This window comes from Petaurus breviceps, unplaced genomic scaffold (genome assembly GCF_028583685.1).
Source record: "Petaurus breviceps papuanus isolate PSGF00001 unplaced genomic scaffold, PetGlider_PUasm1.0 90681, whole genome shotgun sequence".
Taxonomy (NCBI): Eukaryota; Metazoa; Chordata; class Mammalia; order Diprotodontia; family Petauridae; genus Petaurus; species Petaurus breviceps.
The window spans coordinates 128,962-150,535 of record NW_027187307.1 but is presented as its reverse complement, the minus strand read 5'-3'; the positions used below and the strand labels follow the sequence as shown (position 1 = coordinate 150,535).

Sequence of the window (21,574 nt, the reverse complement as noted above, 5' to 3'; positions counted from 1 at the left end):
ATTGGAAAATAGCAAAATTATAGGGGTTCTCTGTATTAGCATTTACAATAAAAACAAACAAAAGCTCTGGACTATTATTGCTTGCAGCCCTAATTCAGATACAGTCTGTACCTTTATAGAGGGGGAACAAGGCAGAGACAGAGGAAGATTAGTGGCTAAAGGTCAAGGGAAGAGCTCATTATCTTCACACTCTGATCCACTCAGCTCAAACGCCTCCTCTCCCTCCAGGATTCTTTCCCCATCTGCCCAACCCATGCTGAAAAGATGCTTCCTCCTTCGGGAAGCCATCTAGGGTTTCTCCAGGTCCAGCTCAAATACAAGCTCAATTTTCTTGCTGGCATCGTCACTCCGAGCCCGTTCTAACACCAGATGCTTGGCCCTGACTACCGGAAGTGGAGAGGAAGTGGTCCGCTCTCCGAGATCTCGGAGGCCTTTGGAATCGGTGGTTCTCGCTGAGGTTGGTCTCAAGAACCAGCTCCGCCCATCCCCCCCCCCCCCCCCCCCCATGCAGTCTGCACTTGCGCACTGCCCTGCTAAGCCTGGCAGTGTCTAACGGTGGAGAGCCTGGGATGCACAGGGTCAACATTCCTCCCACAGTAGGAAGAGACGGTGGTCCCGGTGAAGTTGTACAACTCCCTCGTGTTACAGACAGTGAATTCTGTAATGGGAAGAGGGGCTTGGGAACCACTGAATTCAGAGTGTTCATTTTGCCGATGGAGGCCCAAGGTCACACACTTGGGTAGTGGAAGAGCTGGCTTGGGCTTGACCCCAGGCATTCTGAAGCCGACTCTGTAGGACTTAAAGGTGGATGGCACTTTTTTCTTAATATCAATCGAAAAATCCAAATCCTGGGTTTTGTCACATCAACATTTTCAGTCTCGAGTTGGAAGCTATGCAAGTGAACGAGTCCCTTCGGGCATGGAGGTCAGCCTGGGATGACATGGTAAGGTGCAGGCAGCAAGCCGAGTGGGGCCTTCTCTGGATTCTGGGCTAACAGTCGGGACGTGGGGGAGTGGTGGGCCTCTCTGAAGGAGTGTATAGTCACCACACTCCACTTGAAAAGAAGAACGATCCCTGAAGGGGCCCCAAGAACAAGAAGATCCTTTAAGGTAGCAACAGCTCACATTTATATGGCACTTCACCATTTACAAAACACTTTCCTCACAACAACCCTGTGAGGTGGGTAGTAAAAGTGTTATCCCCAAATGAGGAAACAGGCTCAGAGAAGCAAAGATATTTTCACACAAGCTAGTAAGTGGTTTAGGCCACACTTGAACACAAGTATCGTGACTCTCTGCCAAAGGTTAATTCCACTCCTCTCCTTTCCAGATCCAGCTAGTTCTACTTGCCCTTCCCTCATTATGTGGCCCTTTCTTACACACCTGGGCACAGAGGCCCCATATCAGGCATCAGAACTCCCTCTAATTAATCTTTTAGAGCTTAAAGCTAAATTCAAGATCAACTCCAAATCCTTCATTTTATAGAGGGTAAAACTAAGGGGGTGGGGGTGAGATTTGCTCAAGGCCTCTGGTTAAGTCAATTACTGAACAGGGCTACCACACCACCCAAGTCCCAATTATAACAGCACTTTCCAAAGTGCTTTAAATACATGGTCTGATTTGATCCTTAAAAAAAAAAACAAAACCCAGTGTGTCCTAGGTACTATCACCATGTTGCAGATAAGGAAACTGAGATTCAGAGATTAAGTGACTTGTCCAGGGTCAAACTAGCAGGTGGCAGGGGCAGGATCCTTCAAGTCTTTCCTGACTCCAGGACCAGCTGTTCTTTTTATTCATGGGCACTGCTCAGTCCAGAGCCTGGGCCAAGAATGCCCTACACTTCACTTTGACCTCTGTAAAATAAAGGGATTGAGCAATCTCTGAGGTCCCTTCCAGTTTTAATTTTCCCCAATTGTATCCCACACTTATCAGTAGTCTTGCCTTTATCAGTAAATCAACCAACACTAATTAAGCACCTACTATGTGCAAGGCCCTGTGCTTGGCACCAGGAGTACAAAGATACATAATTTCAGACCCTACTCTCATGTAGTTTACAATATTAATAAGAACACAAATACCACAAAATTCATACAAGGGGGAGTGAAACAAGTGCAAAGAAGTGCAAGCAAAATACTAGGGGGGGATTTGAAGCAAAGCTCACTAAAGGAGGGCTTCATGGAGGTGGCACCAGTTAGGTCTTAATGGAAGGAGCTTCCCATTCCAGGCCCAAGAGATGAAAGAAGGCTGGGGACATTCTCTCCCACCCACTGCTGTGCTCTGGTCATCCTCCCTACCCCTCTTCAGTAGGCTCTCCCCATCTTTAGCCCCAGCTGCTCTTCCTTCTCCCCAGTGAGAATTCTCTAACCCAGATGAACCTAGATTATATGTCCCTATCACCACCACCTTCTCTATAAATATGCACTGTCCTACTATGCAAAATTTAATGTAAAAGTTGATTCTTAATTAAGTCAGGAGCCAATATAGAGTAAAGTAAAAAAATTAAGCTGGGCTGGATACCTAGAAAAAGAGTTGTGGATGTGGAGAACAGAGGGAGTCAATTAGTTAAGTTGACTGTAGGGTTATTTCCATCAGAAACTTTTGTGTGTTTATGTGTTGGGATGGAGGGTGTTCCAAAGAATGCTCTAATTTCCCTCAAGGATTGAGGAAAGCAGAAAACTGTGCTTGAGGTTAGACTCTGAACTCCACAAGCTCCTGCCTACATATGGCTGGCAGACCAATGCCACCTCCCCTCCCCCTACTCTTTACCCTTTGTATGAAGCAGACAGCACAAGTGATGAGTACAGAAAATTCCTTGGGGTGTCCATGAACCCTCTTCCATTTCAGCCCCTGACCTGAGAGGCCATTCTGAAAGCTAATAAAGTCAGGGATAATTCATAGTAAACATTCATTTTCGATAGTCTTGTTCCCTCACTCTATAATATTGATCAATCAGTCATGCAAACAACCTTTATCATTTGCTACAAGGAAGTTATGCATACTGAAGCCCTGTCCTCCAAGTCCCTAGCATGGACAGGGGATAGTAACACCCTGAAAATTAATCTCTGTTGTGAGTCCTCTGATGTCGAATGAGGCTTGAATTTCGACAGAACACTTTCTCACATTTGTTGCACTCATAGGGCTTTTCTCCACTATGAATTCTCTGGTGTTGAATAAGGTCTGAGTTCTGCCTGAAGGCTTTCCCACATTCATTACATTCATAAGGTTTCTCATCACTATGAATTCTCAGATGCTGAACAAGGTCTGACCGTGTCCTAAAAGCTTTCTCACATTCATTACATTTAAAAGGTTTCTCTCCACTATGAATTCTATGATGCTGAATTAGATCAGATCTCTTCCTGAAGGCTTTCCCACACTGATTACATTCATAGGGCTTCTCTCCACTATGAATCCTCTGATGCAAAATAAGATCTGAGCTCTTCCTAAAGGATTTCTTACATTCATTACATTCAAAAGGTTTCTCCCCACTATGAATTCTGAGATGTGGAACCAGGTCTGAGCACCACCTGAAGGCTTTGCCACATTCGTTACATTCATAGGGCTTCTCTCCACTATGAATTCTCTGATGCTCAATAAGGCTTGAGCTACGACTGAAGGCTTTGCCACATTCATCACATTCATAGGGTTTCTCTCCACTATGAATTTTCTGATGGTTAATAAAAGTGGAGATATCTCTGAAAGCCTTCCCACAAGCATTACATTCATAGGGTTTCTCTCCACTATGAATTCTTTGATGCCGAATAAGGCTGGAACTTCGACCAAAGACTTTACCACAATGACTACATTCATAGGGTTTCTCCCCACTATGAACCCTCTGATGCTGGATAAGATCTGAACTCTTTCTGAAGGCTTTCCCACAATCATTACATTGGTACGGTTTCTCCCCACGGTGAATTCTTTGATGTGAGACAACATCTGAATACCACCTGAAGGCTTTGCCACATTCACTACAATCATATGGCTTCTCACCACTATGAATCCTTTGATGTTCAATAAAGTATGAACGCCGACTAAAGGCTTTGTCACATTCACTACATTCATAAGGTTTTTTTCCATTGTTAATGTTCTCATGGGTTAGAGGCTCTGAATCCCGTCCAAAGCTTTTGTCATATAAAACACATCTCTGGGATTCTTCTCCTACAGTTTCTATACAGCTTGTAACAGGGACTGAGCTCAGACTATAGCTTTTTTCACACTTGGCATATTCACGTCCTCCCTCTTCTTTAGGGACGCCCCCTTGGCAGAGAGACATGGGGTTGAAATCACTCTCTTGGGAAGGGGGAGACTGTTTCAGTCTCATCAATACTACACTTCCCTTCCGCTCCTCTAAATTGTCCTTAGAGTCACAGGCATCTTCAAGTTCGGGCTCCTGGGGAACAGTTCTTTGCAGTCCTGCCCACAATATGCCCTTGAATTCATCTTCTTCAGAAATTTCCTGCTTTGGAATAACCTCCTTGTTTTCAGTCTCAATCCCATAGCCTGAAACGAGAAATAGAAAATATGAACACCCTTGCTGGGAAAAAGAAATCTGTTGATTTGAAAGAGGAAATACAATAACCAAAATAAAAATGACTACTAGACATACCTGATGCCCTTTTAAACCAGAAGGAAGATGGGGAAGTGGAAAATATAGGAAATAAATGAGAGAAGGCGCTTGACACAAGAGACCAAGGTGAACAAAGAGAATGAGAGCCTTTTGAGAAGAAAAAGGGTGACTAAAGTAGGCAGGAATGAATAAGAACAGCAGAAAAGCAGGGAGCAGGAGAAGAATGGGTTGATGTGACTTGATATGAATGGGACCAGACTGTCTTGGAGGTCCTTTACAATCCTGTGACTTGGTAAGGGCCCTCTGGGAAATGAGGAAGTTGTGTTCAGATATCTCTATGGTCCCTTCCAACATTACAGTCTGTGAGTCTATAAAGCTGAGAGAGGATGAAAGACTATACATGGGAGATGCTGGGGGCATAAGTAATGGTTTGAAGAAAAATATAATCACAAAGAGAGGAGAAGAAGGGAAGGCATTCTCTTCTTTGTCAGGTACCAAGACACCCATGATTGGGCAGACATGGGGAAAAAATTTACTACTGTTGCCTCACTAAAAAAGGGGGGAGTCTTACTTCCCTAAGTTCCCTCATACCTAGATGCTATTCCCACAACTCACCTGGATAAGCACCTTTCAGGACCTCTTTGTCCTCCATTCCCTGAAGGTTCTGGATGCACAGCCTTTCATCTCTATCCATGTGAGAGGTCAGGTCAGGTTTTGAGACTGGAAACCCTTCTAACAAGACAGGGATTTGGGGGACGACAGTTTGGGCTAAAAACACAGAGCTCTCCCAGAATTCACTGCTAGCACCTGGGTATGCCAGCATGTGGGGGACACAAAGGAGAAAAGGAAATTACATTAGAAAGGCCACTGAAGGGAGTAGAACAAAGTGCCGTCCCAAGTGAGGTTCAATAAAGGTAGATTAAATCAGTAGCCTGTGTGCAGGAGGGTAAGGTTCACATTCTGCTAAGAACATGAAGCACCAGGGACAAGAACATCCCTTTTTTTAGGAGGTAGAGTGGGCAGATTCACCTACTGAAAACTCAGAGAAAGAAATGTGACCACACAGAAAAAGCTTCCCATTTCTACTTCTGCCCAGATCAGGCCTGGCTTCTAGGCAGAAGACTAGAAATGATCTAACTGCCCAAAGGAAGCATCTCATCCCTGGGCCTATAAAGTGAGGTGCTTCAGAAAACCACAGAAAAGGAGGTCACCAAAAAGTTCATGGGATGAGTTACTTCTTTATGAAGCTAGATGAAAAGATGAGGGCTTTCTAAAAGGGAAAGAGTCAAGAATGAAGACAGAGGAAGGGATGGTGTAAACTTCCCCAATCATGATGTGGATAAGACAGAATGTCAATGTATACTGGGTCAACCCAAGAGCAGGTGTCTGCCAGCAGTGCCAACTAAGCTAAAGAGAGCATGGCAGAAGCATACATGGATCACCCCAAACTAGCCTTTAGTGGGGCCAGGTAAACACCATCTCTGCAATTTATAGTCTTTGAGAGCACTGAGAGGTGACAGGACTTGCCCAGAGTAACACAGCCAACATGGGGCAGAAATGGAACATATACTCAGGTTTTTCTGGCTTCCCTGAGGCCAGCTCTCTGCCTATTGCAGCACACTTCCCTAAGTGACCTGTTTACCAACAATACATTTTTCTTGAACCTTTCACCCCTTGCTGTATAGCTAGCACAATGTATGAAGGTTGTTCCTTTCCTTTCATCAGGGCTTTGATAATAATTACTATAAAATAAATAATGACTTATGATTGACAAAGAACTTTATCTCCATTATGTCACTTGACCCTCACAACTAGACAGTACCAATATTACTTCCATTTCACAAAGGAGGAAACCAAGGCCCAGAGACTTGAGGATGAGTGCCTTGAACTCTGTTCTTCTGACTCAAAATCCACCCTGCTGGCCTTGTGACCTTGGGCAAGTCTTTCTCCTCTGAAAAATGAAAGGGTTGGAGTTAGAGGATTTCTGAGGGCCCTGCTGGCTCTAACTTGGCTTCTCGAGTCTTTCCTACAAAGTAGGATGCTTTACCAACAACTACCAAAGGACATGTGGTTGGTCCCCTTCAATTCTTACCCTCTAGATTTGAGCAGAAAGGCTTCCTATAGGCAAAGTGAAAGGTCTTGGATACCAAATTTTTTAGAAAGAGCAAATGGAATGATACAAAGGATCAGAGATTTAGAACTGGAAGGGTCCCCAGGGGTTATCTAGTCCAATCTCCTTGTTTTATAGAGGAGGAAACTGAGTCCCAGAGAGGTTCAATGAAGGTCACAGAGGTAGCATGTTACAGAACTGGGCTATCATCTTAGCACAGGGCAAAGCACACAGTACAATTCATAAACATCCATTTTTTAAAAGAGACTATCTCTTCCTCCAAAATACATTTTTGGTGTGGTTGTTCATTATTTTTATTATTGGTCACACATGTATATAATGCTTTTAGATTTCTAAGCACATCATATATTAGCTCATTTGGAACTTAGCATGCATGGGACAGGCAGTATCCTAATGTGGGAAAAGCACTGGATTAGAGGCCAGAGGACTAAATTCAAGTATCACCTTTGCTGCCCAATAGCTGTGGAACCTTCACAGTCATCAAAATTGTCTGGGCCTCAGTTTCCTCACTGGTAAAATGGAAGACTGGACTAGTTGATGCTAAGATCTCAGGTCTTAATTAGCACTAATTATATAAACAGCACTCAGAAATAGTCAAAGTCCAATTATCTACATTTTACAAATGAGAAATCCAAGGCTAGAGGGGCCAAGTTCATACAGTAAATGCAGAGCCATGACCACAGGCCAGGTGGCCTGACTCCAAGTCTAGTGATCATTCAAGTATACCAGTGTCCTTTCCCAGGCACGATGGAGCCAACACACAGACGTGGTACCTGTGTCTTGCCCTCAAGATGGGAATAAAAAGTCTTTCCCTAAACAAGCTGAGTCTTGGACCAACACAAGGGTAAACATATAGTACTCACTGGTAAATACCTATATCTTTTTCCAACAGATTTAAATCCCATTTTCATCATCATTATTATTAATCATTCATGTCTATAGCACTTTGAGATTTACAAAGCAAGTTCTGTGCTTTACCTCAGCTGATCCTTGCAACAGCCTGGGAGGGTGCAGAGGTCAAATATGACTATCTTCATTTTTACAGATATAGAAACAAAGGCCCCCCCAAAACAATATGACGTCCCACGATCCTTTTGTGGGATGGTGAGGCAGAAGAGGTGACTTACCTGGAACTTGGCCACTGGGGGCATGGCTGCCATCTTCCAGGGTCCTGCATTCCCCATCTGGACATAAGGTAAGAACCTGGGAAACAAATGCAACCATGAATGAGCATATGCCTGTCTTCTAGCTGCCCAACAAAGGGCCTGGCATGGCGCTCGCCTTGCTCCCTCACTCACTCACCTGGGCAGGGCCTACACTGTTAGCATTCTCCATCCTCAGGTCCCTGGACGTGCTGGACATAAGGCATTTTCCCTCAAACCAGAGTGGAGACCACATCAGGTCTGGCCAGCAGAACCCCTCCTGGTAGGGAAGAAACAAGTCAGTGAATGGCACAGGAGACAAGAGAAAATTTCTAGAGTGCCATCCCAGCCCTATTCCAACACCTATCAACCTCCTGCCTGGACTATGACAGTAGCTGAATGGGTCTCCTGCTCTCTAGTCTGTCTACCTTTTACAGAGCTCCTAAATGAAGCTTATTAACGCACAAATATGACAATGTTACTCCCCCTCTGCAAAAACATTCAGAGGTTCCATATCCCCTCTGGGATAAAATACAAACTGGCTGGTATGGCATTCTGGTTCCAACCCAGCTTTCTAGCCTCATTTCCCACTACTATCCATCAAGCCATCATGTTCTCATTGTGTCCCTTCCCACTTCAATATTTTGGGCCCTGGGACCATGCCATGCTTGTCTCTGCCAAGTGAGGCCATTCTCCTTCCTCAAGACAACTCGAAAATCCTCCAGAAGTGGTTCACCCGCCGGGCTAGAGCTGGTAACAATGCACACAGCCTACAGGTTGTCCTTCACTCGTTACCTCCTTTCCTCATTGACGACATCCTTTATGCTGTTTCTCTTTGTTGCCCACCATGCACCTCTGCACTGCCCTTTGAGTAAATGACAACTTGGATTCTTCAGACTGGTATTCCAGGACTCAGGGCCATATAGCAGAACTGAAAAATATTGGGGTTAAAAAGGTGGATATTGTTTTTAGGGAGAAGCTTGGGACCATTTAAAAGCTTTGCAAAATTTCCAGTCTCCTCCTCCTCAATTCTGGGCCCTGTTGGCTCTTCACCCAGTGTCTGCCCAAGGGTTTCGAGCAGTTTTAATCTTTAAGTTTAGTATTAGTTTAAAACTGAATGAAGCCTCCCTGTACACATGGTTGGCAGTCTGGGTAAGAAGCCTTCCCCACTGGCCCAAACTCACTGGGAATGAATGTAGAGAATCTAACGAGAATAATCCCAAGCACTCCTCACAAGCATGGAGTGCTAACTGCAGCTCCAGAAAGCACTTTCTTCACAGTCGAGTTGTGCTTCTATGGACAATCCTCTTTCCTGGATCCCTCCACCATGGACGTGTTCATCTTGGGTGTTTAAGTATCTTCTCTTTATACACTTTGCAGCTCCCAATGTTATCTCTGCCATTAGAATGTGAACTCACTGAAGGCAGGGACTGTTTTTACCTTTCTTTGTATGCCTAGTATTTACTTCAGTGCCCAGTACATAAAAAGCTCCTAATAAAGGAAAGGAGGGAAAGAAGAGGGAGGGAGATAAGGAAGGCACTTTCCTCACAATTTTCCAAGTGTTTCATTCTGCATAAACGCCACTTTACAGTATTAGAAACTGAGGCTCAGAAAAACTGAGTGAAGAATGGTGGTGCCCTTCCTTGACAGTAACAAGGATGCTGGGAAAAGGGAAATATTGTTGTCCTCCTGCTTTTGCTCACTTCACTCTGTCATGCTACCCAGAATTCTCTAAAATCATCTCTTTCATCATTTTTTCCAATTAAAGAAAATCTATTACCTTTCCCTCTCACGGGAAAAAAATTAAAAAACCCTTGTGGGGGGCGGAGCCAAGATGGCGGAGTAGAAGCAAGACCTTCCTGAGGCTCCTGCTTCCGCCTTCCCCAATCCATGTAAAAAGGGGACTCTAAACAAACTTTGGAGCTGCAGAACCCACAAAATGACACAGAGAAGCTAACCTTCCTCTGAGGGACAGCCCAGCAGGCCAGCAGGAATCGGCATAGTGAAGCCAAGCCCAGCCCTATGCCAAGGCTTTAGCCCCAGGGCAGGCCTGACCAGCCACCGCCCTGAGGGACTCCAGATCAGCAGCAGCTGTGGCCTTTTCCAGATTTATCAACACATAGACACGAAGGACAAAGTGAGAGGTCAGTGCAGTCTGGACTTTGGGACCAGTAAGTGGGAGTGCGTGGCCTCTGAGGCGCCGGTGCAGCCAGTCAGAGCCAGGTGGCAGCTTCAGCTCCTGGCCTGCAGTGTAGGGGGACCAAGCACCACTCTGAGGGGTAATCGCTCTTGCTTTAACCTGCTTGGATCTGGATTGCAGTCTAGGGTGGAGGTCCTGGAGTGTGTGTCCAGCTTGCCACAGCGTGTGGAGACCTCAGACAGGGTACCCATCTAATACCTCCGGCAACTGAGAAAACCCCAGCGTTTGGGATGAAAGCTCCCCTGTCTGGTGGCAGAGTCCTACTGTGGTAAAAAGCCCAGGGGTCAAGTGACTGAGGGGTGACATGACCAGACAAAGGAAACAAAACAAACAGAAGATTCCAACATTACACTCCCATTTTGGGGACAAAAAGGAGCAAAGCATGGAACAGAAGGAAGACAGTGAAGTCAGAACTCCTGCACCAAAAGCTTCAAAGGAAAATATGAGCTGGTTACAGGCCATAGAGGACCTTAAGAAGCACATAAGAGAAGTGAAGGAAAAATTGGGAAGAGAAATGAGAACTATGCAAGAAAATTACAAAACGAGAGTCAACAGCCTGACTGAGGAAAATAACACTTTAAAAAACAGACTAACTCAAATGACAAAAGAGGCTCAAAAAAGGCAATGAGGAGAGGAATGCCTTGAGAAGCCAAATTTGCCAGATGGAAAAAGAATCTCAAAAGCTCAATGAGTTGAATCTTTCCCTCAGATTTAGATTGGAGCAAAGGGAAGCTAGTGACTTTAACAGAAATCAAGATGCTGTTAAACAGATCCAAACAAATGAAAGAATAGAAGGCAAGGTGAAATATCTCATGGGAAAAACCACTGACCTGGAAAATAGATCCAGGAGAGATAATTTAAAAATTACTAGACTACCTGAAAACCATGATCAAAGTAAGAACCTAGAAATGATCCTCCAGGAAGTTCTCAAAGAAAACTGCCCTGATGTTTAAGAATCAGAGGGCAAAATAGAGGTTGAAAGAATCCACCGATCACCTCCTGAAAAAGATCCCAAAAAGAAAACTCCTAGGAATATTATAGCCATGTTCCAGAATTCCCATGATCAAGGAGAGAACATTACAAGCAGCCAAGAAGAAACAATTTGAATATTGTGGAAACACAATCATGATAACCCAGGATCTGGCAGCTTCTACACTGAGTGATCAAAGGTCTTGGAATAGGATATTCTGAAGGGCAAAGGAGCTGGGATTAAAACCAAGAGTCACCTACCGAGCAAAACTGAGTATCATTTTTCAGGGGAAAATATGGTCATTCAGTGGAATAGAGGACTTTCAAGCATTCTTGATGAAAAAACCAGAGTTGAATAGAAAATTTGACATTCAGATACAAGAAGCAAGAGAAGCATGAGAAGGTAAACGGAAAAGAAATCATAAGGAAATTATCAAAGTTGAACTTTTAACATTCCTACATGGAAAAACAAAAATTGTAACTTATGAAACTTTTCTCAGTAGTTGAAGGAAATAGATAAATTTATATATATATATATATATATATATATATATATATATATATATATATGAGGGTATATGGGCATATGAAAACATATGTGAATGTGTGTATATATGTTTACAGGTATACATAGATAGAGGGTACAGGACCAATTTAACAGGAAGGGATGATACTTAAAAGGTGAAATGAAGAGGTGAGAGAGGAATATAATGAGAGGAGATGGGGAGAGACAGAATGGGGTAAACTATCTCATACAGAAGAGGCAAGGGAAAATGGTTACAATGAAGGGAAATAGGAAGGCAAAAAGGAATGGGTCAACCTTACTCCCATTGAATTTGGCTTGAGGAGGGAATGAAATACACACTAAATAGGGTATCTCACCCTCCAGGAGAGTAGGGGGGAAGGGGATGAGAGGGGGGAATGATAGAAGGGAGGGTAGGCTGGGGGGAGGGAAGTTGGAAGCACCCATCTTTGAAAAGGGACGGGATCAAAGTAGAGAACAGAACAAGTGGGAGGTGGGATAGGTAGGAGGGAAATATAGTCAGTCTTTTACAATATATCTACTATGTTATTGTTTTGCGTTAGCCAACATGTACACCCTATACTGAACTGCTTATGTTCCCAGTAAGGTTGGGTGACAAGGGAGGAAGAGAATGAATCTGGAATTCAAAGTTTCAAAATCAAATTTTCAAATATGTATATATATACATATATACATACATACATATACTATTATCAATACTATTTTACATGTAATTGGGAAATAAGATATACAGGCACTGGGGCACAGAGATCCACTGGAAAAGTCGAAAGGGGTATGGGAGAAAATATGGGAGAGAGCAGATTGGAGGAGGGGATATCCTGTGGGACTGCTATTTTTGGGGGGTGGGTAGGGGAAAAATGGGGAGAAAATTTGTAACTCAAAATCTGGCGGAAATGAATGATGTAAATCAGAAGTTAATAAAGCATTTGAAAAAAAAAAAACCCTTGTGACAAATTTGCAGAGTCAAACAAATCAAACTGCCAAATCAAGTCCAAAAAATGATGTCTTTCTCTCACTGCCCTGACTCCATTGGCTCTAGATCAGGAGGAAGCATGGATCTCTGAGGCCTTGGGAACAGTAACTGGTTACTGTATTAATCAGAGTTCTTATGTATCTCAAAGTATTATCTTTACACCATGGCTGTTATCATTGAAATCTTTCTCCTGGTTCTGCTCACTCTACTCTAAGGAGGTGTGAGTTAATCTACATTCCCACAACACCAGCAGGGAAAGGAAATTTCCAAGCAGACCTGGGGCAGTTTGACTTAAACCTGTCCCCAGATGGGCAAGAAAAACATATAAGCAGTTTTTAGGATTAAGGTGGGGAGCTCATGAGGCCCTTCCCCAGGAAACCACCTTTTTACTCAAAGGACAGTTTGCTTGACCCCTCTGCCTTCAAGTGACTGGATGTGGGCCAACGAGCTGGCCAAGGGCACAGGTCACTTTGCAGGGCATCTGTTACTTGGCAAGGTTTGCCACTTTGTCTTCTAAGCTCTTGATTCTCCTTGAGACCCTTCCCTTCCGAGCAGTTATGGCTTTTTATCAAGTCTCCTACTTTAATTCTTCTAGGGATTCCTGTACTCTGTGGAAGATGCATTTTTCCCTTTCAGTGTCTGTTTGCAGTTACTATGGAATTTTTCTCTCCTTCTAAATTGACAAGTCATTTTTTGATGCTGGTCAGTATTTTCTACAAATCACTCAGTTCTCCAGTTTTAGTCGCTGAGACAAGGTTGTGTGCCAGGGCCAGGCTCTGCCTCTTGCTGTTCTTTTGGGTGGGATGGAAAGCTCTGCTTGGGACTCCTGAGTTCCTGTACTGATTTCCTCCCCCTTGTGTTCTATCCCTCTCCCCTGTCTCAATCTTTAAGGTTCAGAGTATGAGATCTTCAGAGTTCTGTCTGGTGTCTCAGGACAGAGCGGGCTACCTTGGTTTTCCTGGTCTAAGCCCTGCTCTGGTCTCTGCTACTCCCCACAGTTTCCAAGGTCCCCACCAGGAATTTTCTCAGCACCCAGAGACCTTCCAACCCTTCTCGGTCTTTCTCAGGGGGGCCTCCAAACACTGGGTCACCTCGGGACCAAAGGTCACTCTCTCCTTTGCCTGGGATGTCAGTGGCTTTGCTGACAGGGCTCCTTCCTATTGCCCACAGGCTTTTGGCTGACTTTTTCTGAAGGTCTAGAGAGGAAAAAAAAACTCCCCATAGTTTCTTATTGGATTTCTTGACCATTACTCAGTCTGAAGCAAATTTCAGATTTTACTAGACTAGGAATATGAGAACTGAGTGTTACACCCCCATTCAGCAGCCCTCCTGGTCAGAAGTCACATAATAAGTTCTTTATAAATGCTTAGTGAGTGTTAAATGTAACAGAATATTTTTGTGAACAATGAATGTATGAAGAATTTGGGGAATCTTGGGAAGACTTATATGAACCAATGCAAAGTAAAGTAAGCAGTGGCTATGGAATTTGGCCAAACCTGACCAAAGCACTGATAGACTTTGTTGAACTGCATTTTTTGTCCTTTTTGATTTTTTTATAAAGGTAGAGAGGCAAGAGGGATATAGCTGGAAGTAAAGCTGATGTGAAAACAAAAGCTATCCCTGAGATTTTCATAAAATCACAAAGATGACCAACTAAAGTTTTCAAATATACCTATTATTTGATTTTCAAATGTTAGACTAAAGCTAGTTGGTGCAGTGCCTAGAGACTGGAAGACTCAAGTTCAAATCTGGCCTGATACGTACTAGCTGTGTGACTCTGGGCAAGTCAATGTGACCTGTCTGCCTCAGTTTCCTCTGCAGTAAAATGAGGGTAATAACAAGCACCTGCCTCCCAGGGCTGTCTTGAGGATCAAATGAGATAAAAACTGGAAAGCACTTAGCACAGTTCCAGGCACAGAGTAGGTGCTATTATATAAATGTTAGATATTATGGCTACTTGTCAGGGTTTTCAAGCAGTGAGTCCAGATGGGGTCAAAGTCAAACTTCCTTCCAAAGTTAACAACAAACATAAGACTCCTCCACACCACTGTCAAGCAACTGAAGCAAAAAAGAAATCTCCATGAGAAAAGCTGCTAAGTCAACAAGACTACAAGGGGAAGCAGGCAGAGAAACCAAAGCACAGCCACATAGGAGTTATGTCAAACATGGGATCACAAGATCAGAGAGCTGGAATCTCCACTCAGACCTGGACTGCCAAGTGGGCAGCTGGCCTCACTGCGAAAATTCCCATCAGTCACTACCTCCTGAAGCAGCTCATTGTTTTCCTCCACACCAAGTCAAGATCTGCCCATCTTTAGCTTCTACCCCTGGGGATCAAGCAAAATGAGTGTAAGGCCCTCCCCAGCCAAGCGCCAGCAGGCTCTGCTCCTTTCTCACCATTGCTAAATGTGCTTCATGCCCTTTTTTGATGATACTATCTATCATGGCAGAGGCCCTTGGACTACTACAAAAAGAGATACACATATGGGGCATGCGCCTATGAGTGGTACTGATGAGCCAAAGGGTACACCCGATCCGGTAACTCTGAGGGCAGTTACAGATTGCTCCCCAAGTGCGTCCATTTTCCCAATCCCTGCAATACCGCTCATGTCCCTTTTCTATCTTTTTTGCCAATCTGATGGGTATGAGGTGGAACTTCTTTACCTTGTTTCTCCATTTTTAATGATTTGGAGTGGTTTTTTCACATGGCTGTTGATAGGTTGGATTTTTTTTTCCTTTAAAAATCGCATGCTCATATCCTTCAATAGTTTATGTACCGAGGAAAGATTTTTAGTTCTATAAATTCAAATCAGTTCTTCACCTGTCTTGCATATGAAATCATCAGTCCTCTTCTTACTAGGAGGCTGGGACAGTAACACAAGTACTAGATGCTGAAAGCAAGCAGAAGCCTTTGAGAAGGCCAGCAAACTGTTCGTTCTCATCTATATATGATAACTTTAAGTGACCCTGTTCAACCCTATTCCCACCAGCACCCAAGTAACCCTGAAGACAACCTAAATTACAGAATCAGAATGCTGGAAGTAGCATTGTGTGCTCTAAGAAATGATGAAGGGGATGGTGTTAGAAAAAGCTGGGAAGTCTTCTATGAACTGATACACAGTGAAGTGAGCAGAGCCAGGAGAACAATTTTCACAGTAACAATGCTGTAAAGACAACTTTCCAAAATTTAACAATGCCTATTAATGGAGTGACTAACCATGATTCCAAAGGAACTGATGATCATCTATCTGCCCACCTCTCCAAACTGCAAAATGAAACACATTTTCAGACACAAACAATGTGGGATTGTTTTGCTCAACTCTATTTGTTACAAGGGTTATGATTTTCTTTTGCTTTTATATGGGAGGAAATTGGGAAAGTGAGCATGCCTGTGCTCCTTACTACTGGACAGACTGAGGCTGGCAGATCTCCTGAGCTTGGGAGATCTGACCTTCACAGGGTTAAGAACGATCAGGTGTCCAGACTAAGTCTAGGAACAATATGGCGAGCCTCCCAGAACAGAGGTCATCAGGCTGGGAGGGACAGCACTGGCCAAGCCAGTTCCAACAGGCTGCTGGACTTATATAACCTCGGTGAAATGGGGAAACCTGGTCTCAAAAGAGGGAGCGGAGGGGAAGAGAGGGAGAGAGGGAAGGGAGAGGGTAGGAGAAAGAGGGGAGAAAGGGGGGGAAAAGAGAGAAGAAACAGGGGTGGAGTGGGTAAAAAAAAAAACAAAAACAAAAAGCTAAAAAAGGTCCAGAAGGGACTTACTAGGTCACATGTGGCAGAACCAGGACTATACACAAGGTCTCCTAACTCCCAAATGGGTACTCTTTCTTACTCTATCTTTACACACACACACACACACACACACACACAGACACACACACATTTAATTACAGTTTTTGTTTTCCATAAGTGGCCTGTTCTGCAGACCTCTTCATAAAGTGATTTTTACAGTAATTCAAATATGGAACAGAAAGCAGGAGGAAAAACATTTGGGGCCAGAAAAGGCTAGGAAGGGATGGGGGAGTCTGGACAGGGACAGACAGAACAGAGGACAGAGGGCACTGGGGTACCCTGACCAAAGGAAGACAGATACATGGGAGTCAAGGTGGGGGAAAAATATGGGAGAATGTGGCAAAGGCCTTCTTTCTCAGCTTGGAGGTCTCAAGCCAAGCCCCCTGCCCCGAAGGCATAGGTGGTCTCTATCCAAATAAGTTCTTCTTTTAATTGGAGCATTTGGGGGCGGGGGGTCAGAGTACCAAGCTAGGGAGCAGGAGCCTCTGAGAACAAGAGAACACAGTACTTGTAAAGTTAACCTAGGTATTTTCTTGGAATGCAGATTTTTATAATGCAAATTTACATAAAATGAAAACTGCCTGCATAGTTTAAATCAATCATCACCTCACATTTTTATGTGACTAAAAGACAGTTCACAATACTGTGAGACACACCTCAAAAAAGCAGAGAAGGTATTATAACTGCACCTGCAGCACTATTATGTGTGTGAGAGATTGGCTTAATAATTAAGAAATAGTTGCAGGAAAGCAGATTTCTGTTGGATAGAAGGAAAACTTTTTTGACACTTGGTACTACCTATAATGGGCTGCCTCAGGAAGCTAGGTGACCTCTTCCCAGAGATGTCTAGGGGTTCTCTACCTGGGGTTTGTGAAGTCTTCAAAATATATTCTGATAACTGTTATTCAGTATAATTGTTTTCTTTTGTACTCCTATGTATTTTATTGTATATCTTTAAAAATATTCTTCTGTGAAGGAGCCCAAAGGTTTCCCCAGACACCAAAGAGGTGCAAGGCAAAAAGAAGGTAAAGAGCCCCTATTGTAGAGGGGATTTGTCTTACTCAGCTATGGACTCTTAGGTCTCTTACAAACTGGAAGGTCTATGACCTCTTCTAAGGGGTCGTCCAATGCCTCAGAGGGCTATGGAGTTGGCTAGACCTGGGGAGTAAACAACATGGGACCCTACCAAGTTGGTGAGAGTCTTGTGTGTTGTCCCAGGGCGGGGGCTCACTTCTAGTGGGTTAGCCATCCATCTAGTATGCTGTGAAGGTAGAGGGAAATGCTCTGATCCAAGAAGGGCCCACAGCAATATGACATCTACAGGCTGCAGTAAGGTATGCAATGTGCTTTACATACATTATTTCATTTGTTCCTCACAACAACCCTGTGAGGTAGGTCCCAAGAATAGCATTCTCATTTTAACCAGGAGGAAATGTGAAGCCTAGTGAGGTTAAGCTATAAATGTATTAAGTGCCAGTGCTAGGAGTTGAACTTGGGTTCTATGATGCCAACTTCTACAAACCATGCTAAAATTGGAAATCTCAACTACTAAAAACCGTTTAAGGATCTTATGTAATATAAATTTCATGGCAAAAATCTGCTGTGGACTTGCCCTTGAAAAACACCTAGCTAGTAGATTATCCTATATCCTCCTCAAGGCTATCTCCTCCCAATTCATAATGCTTTGCCTTTCCACGAAAATCACCCAACAAGCCCACTTCTTCCCGCGATTTACTTAGAAGAATGGCCGTGGTTCAACCCTTCGAAACCACCGATCTCAACCCTTCCTGTTACAAAGTAACACGGTGAAGTTACAAGAGAGGAGATGAGTGTTAGAAAAATGAGAGGAGTCATCATTCCGCCCAGCAGAAACGCTACTGGGGCTCGCCATCCATCAGCTTCCTAACTGCCGGCCGGGCCGGGCCGGGCAGGGAGGCTAAAGGAGGCAGGATCGCCAAGCCCCCGCCCACCCCGTGAACACCCCCAGGCACTCCCCGAGGGCGCCCGAAGCTTCCATTTTTACACGCGGGGGGACTCGATTTCCCCGGGAGGGAGGATCACTTGCCTGGGGCCAGCCCCCAAGAGAGCGAAGGCTTCCTGGGGGAGGCCGGGCGCCCCTGACCCTTGAAGGCTGCTTCTCTTTACTCTCGGTCCTGCTCAGAGCCTGCCTTCCACACAGTAGGCGCTTGGGAAGTACTTGCTGACTGACTGAGAGCGCCCCACTCCTCGGCTTTGACGAGGGCAGAGAAGGCCAGCTCCAGGACAGCTCGCGCCCCGGAGCCACCAGGCCAGGGGCGCCGCTGCGCATGTGCGGGCCGCAGTGGGTAGGAAGGGAAGGAGAAGGAGGCGAGGCGAGGCCTCCCCCGGGGAGGGGGCCGAGGCCCGGCGCTGCTCCCCGCCACGCGCGCGGACGGACGGAGCAGAGGGGTGGAGAAGGGAGAGCCCCAGTGCCCAGGGCCCACCGCCCGCCCCTAGCCCCCTAGCACACTTACCCGAGCACCGGGTAGCACAAAATGGCACCGCCGGAAGTCCGTCCTCCTCCCCCAGGAGCCCCCACCTCACCTCGCCGAGCCACTTCCGGCGCCACCCTAGGACGCCTCGGAGGCTTTCATGTTGCGTCTCGCTGGTCCTCCGCCTCCAGCCCGTCCCCTAGAGGCCACAGGCCTTCAGTGCAGATTCAGCCCCGCCCCCCACGGCACCCCGGGGAAACTGAGGGCCAGAGCGGGGAAGGCTCCCGCCTAGGTTAAGGAACATTCCTAGAGCAGAAGCGTGATTGTGACACTCCTGTAGTCTCAACATCCCATCCTACAGAACCCATGGAGGACAAGGGTTGATCTAGAAATGATCGAGCCTAAAGGCAGAATCTAAATGGTGGGGAAACTAAGGCCCGGGGAGATAGGCAGGTATTGGCCACCTGGGTGGTCACTCATTGTTGGGAAGTCCAGTATGTTCATATAATGACTTGTTTAAAATACAATACTATACAGTTACATGAGGCAATATTGTGTCATCAAAATTTCAATGCAGAAAAACCCCACCAATTTACAATAAATTATTAAGTTTAAGATGCATCATTTTAAAAAATTTTGTATTTTTTTTTGAAATGACATAAATTTAGAAAAGTATTAAAGGGTTAAAGATTTCTAGGGAGCGTTGCATATTTTTTTTTGCCTGTTGGAGGGCAATTGGGGTTAAGTAATTTGCTCAAGGTTACATGGCTAGTTTTTTGGTGTGTGGATGTTCATTGTCTGAAGCCAGAACAGCACTCTGGTCCTCCTGACTCCGGGGCTGGCGCTTTACTCACTGTGCCACCTAGCCGCCCCTTGCATTTTTTTTTAAAGGGTGGTAGGCCAACCAAGTTAGGGAGCCTCAGCACTAGGGAGATTTTGTTTTTCTATGTTGGTGGATGCTAAGGAGTTCTTCCAGAGAATCTCAATGACTTGTATGGAACATGGATAGAAATTATGTAGCAAAGCACGTGTTAAAATTGAACTCTTTGATTGGCTGTGAAGACGTAAAGAGGCTTTTCAGGGTGCAGCCACTGCTCTCTTTTCTCTGTGCTTTTAGGGCAGCTGGGTGACCATGGAAGTGAATAAAGACTAACTCTAAGCTCCCTCTGCAGCTGTCTGGGACATGAAGGAGTGACCTTTGGGAGCCTAACCCAGTTGTAGCTGAGGAGCATTTTCCTGAAGCATGTAAGCCACAAAGTAGGTTGGAATTCTGCTCTGTAGAAACTGAGAGGTTCTTTTTTTCAAGGGTTACAAAGCTCTTTCCACTTAATTACTATGATTTAACAATCGTCAACAAACAGCAACATTTCAGTTCACAAAGAACAGCCAAAAACAAGAGGACTATATCATAAACTTGGAGTTACATGTTATTATTACATCGATCAGAGTTCCCAAATCTTTCCAAGTTGTTTTTCTCTATAGAGATATCATTGTATAAAGTGTTGTTCTGGCACTAACTTCACTCTGCAAGAGTTCACAAAGGTCTTCCCAGGTTCCTCAGAATATTACCTAAGAATAATAGTGAGAACTTGGTACTGATGGGGTACCTGGGGTCTAGGTCAAACCAACTTGTAAAAGCAGTCTGTGAAGTTGTAACTGCAATTTGTCCTTTCCCATCCTTGAGCTCTGCCCCTTCTCCCTATCCCACACTCCACCTAGGCAACACCCTGTGACCCCTTTGTTCTTACTTAATCTCTTCATTTCTTCTGGGCCTGGCCCACACCCTCCTTTGTCCTTGCCTTTTGTCTCCTTCAACCTGGCCCAAATCTAATCTAAACTCTCTATTCACATGCTCCTCTGGGTCAGCTCTGACCTTTGTCAATGCACTGAGGCCCCTCCCAGTCAGGTCAGCCCTGACAATGGCAGTCCTACCCTTCAAAGGTAAAAGCATGTACCCCTCTCACTTACAGGTCCCCTAAAGGACTCTTGCCCGCTGTAATGGTGTAATAATAAATTTTCTCAACTCTAACTCCAAGCAAGGCTGAGCTGAATTCTTTCCAGACGCCCTTGCAGGTTTCCTGGTCATGGATGAGATCAGCGTCCCTGCTGAACCTATTGGGATCCCGTCCTCCATCAGAACAACTCTGCCTCACTTAAATTCAGGAGCAAGTGAAGACATCATTTGTGATGCAACTGGCCCTCTTCAAAAACAAAGAATAAACAACAAAAATAGTAATAATAGGGGACAGCTAGGTGGCACAGTGAATAGAGCACCAGCCCTACAGTAAGGAGGACCTGATTTCAAATCCTGCTTCAGACACTTAACACTTACTAGCTGTGTGATCTTGGGCAAGTCACTTAACCCCAATCACCCTGCCTTCCTCCCTCCAAAAAGACCAAAAAAATAGTAATAATAGTTAGAATTTATATAGCACTTTACAAGTAATAATTACCTCATTTGATCCTTACAACAACCCCCAGAGGTGGGTACTATTATTATCCCTTTATTGCAGTTGAGGAAACCCAGGCAAAATAAGGTTAAGTGATATGCCCAAGGTCATATAGCTAGAGTTTGAGGCGTGACTGGAACTCATTTCTATGACTCCAAGTTGAGCATTCTATCAATTACGACTTAGCAGCCCTTGAATTTGTCCATTTTATCATTTATTATGACACAATGATATCCTATTATATTCATGTAGCATGGATATGGATTGTTCAGCCATTCCCCAACAGGAGCACACTTCCTTAGTTTCCAGTTCTTTTTTTTTTTTGACTTTTTGATGGCAATTGGGGGGGGG

General features: G+C 44.6%; 1 protein-coding gene across 3 annotated transcripts; it reads right to left on the bottom strand.

The window, feature by feature from the left end:
* Nucleotides 1-1,103: 1,103 nt before the first annotated feature.
* Nucleotides 1,104-18,891, bottom strand: LOC138143905 (zinc finger protein ZFP2-like). 3 transcript variants are annotated; one of them, XM_069065179.1, is made up of 6 exons: nt 18,816-18,891; nt 8,632-8,767; nt 7,997-8,116; nt 7,822-7,897; nt 5,179-5,370; nt 1,104-4,496 (listed from the first exon to the last, which is right to left on the bottom strand). In XM_069065179.1, the coding sequence occupies exons 3-6, from the start codon at nt 8,090-8,092 to the stop codon at nt 3,055-3,057; spliced, it is 1,806 nt and encodes a 601-aa protein (XP_068921280.1). In that variant the 5' UTR covers nt 8,093-8,116; nt 8,632-8,767; nt 18,816-18,891; the 3' UTR covers nt 1,104-3,054. The 3 variants fall into 3 exon arrangements, with proteins under 3 accessions (XP_068921280.1, XP_068921281.1, XP_068921282.1); XM_069065180.1 differs by having other exon boundaries at nt 5,179-5,295; XM_069065181.1 differs by lacking the exon at nt 5,179-5,370.
* Nucleotides 18,892-21,574: the final 2,683 nt, after the last annotated feature.

What these genes read in the sequence shown, in the direction of transcription:
- LOC138143905 (XM_069065179.1), bottom strand. Translation starts at nt 8,092, where the DNA reads ATGTGGTCTCCACTCTGGTTTGAGGGAAAATGCCTTATGTCCAGCACG. An exon ending in ACAGTGTAGGCCCTGCCCAG is followed by an intron (nt 7,898 to 7,996) that starts GTGAGTGAGTGA and finishes TTTGTTTCCCAG; the next exon opens with GTTCTTACCTTATGTCCAGA. An exon ending in CCTGAAAGGTGCTTATCCAG is followed by an intron (nt 4,497 to 5,178) that starts GTGAGTTGTGGG and finishes TTCTCGTTTCAG; the next exon opens with GCTATGGGATTGAGACTGAA.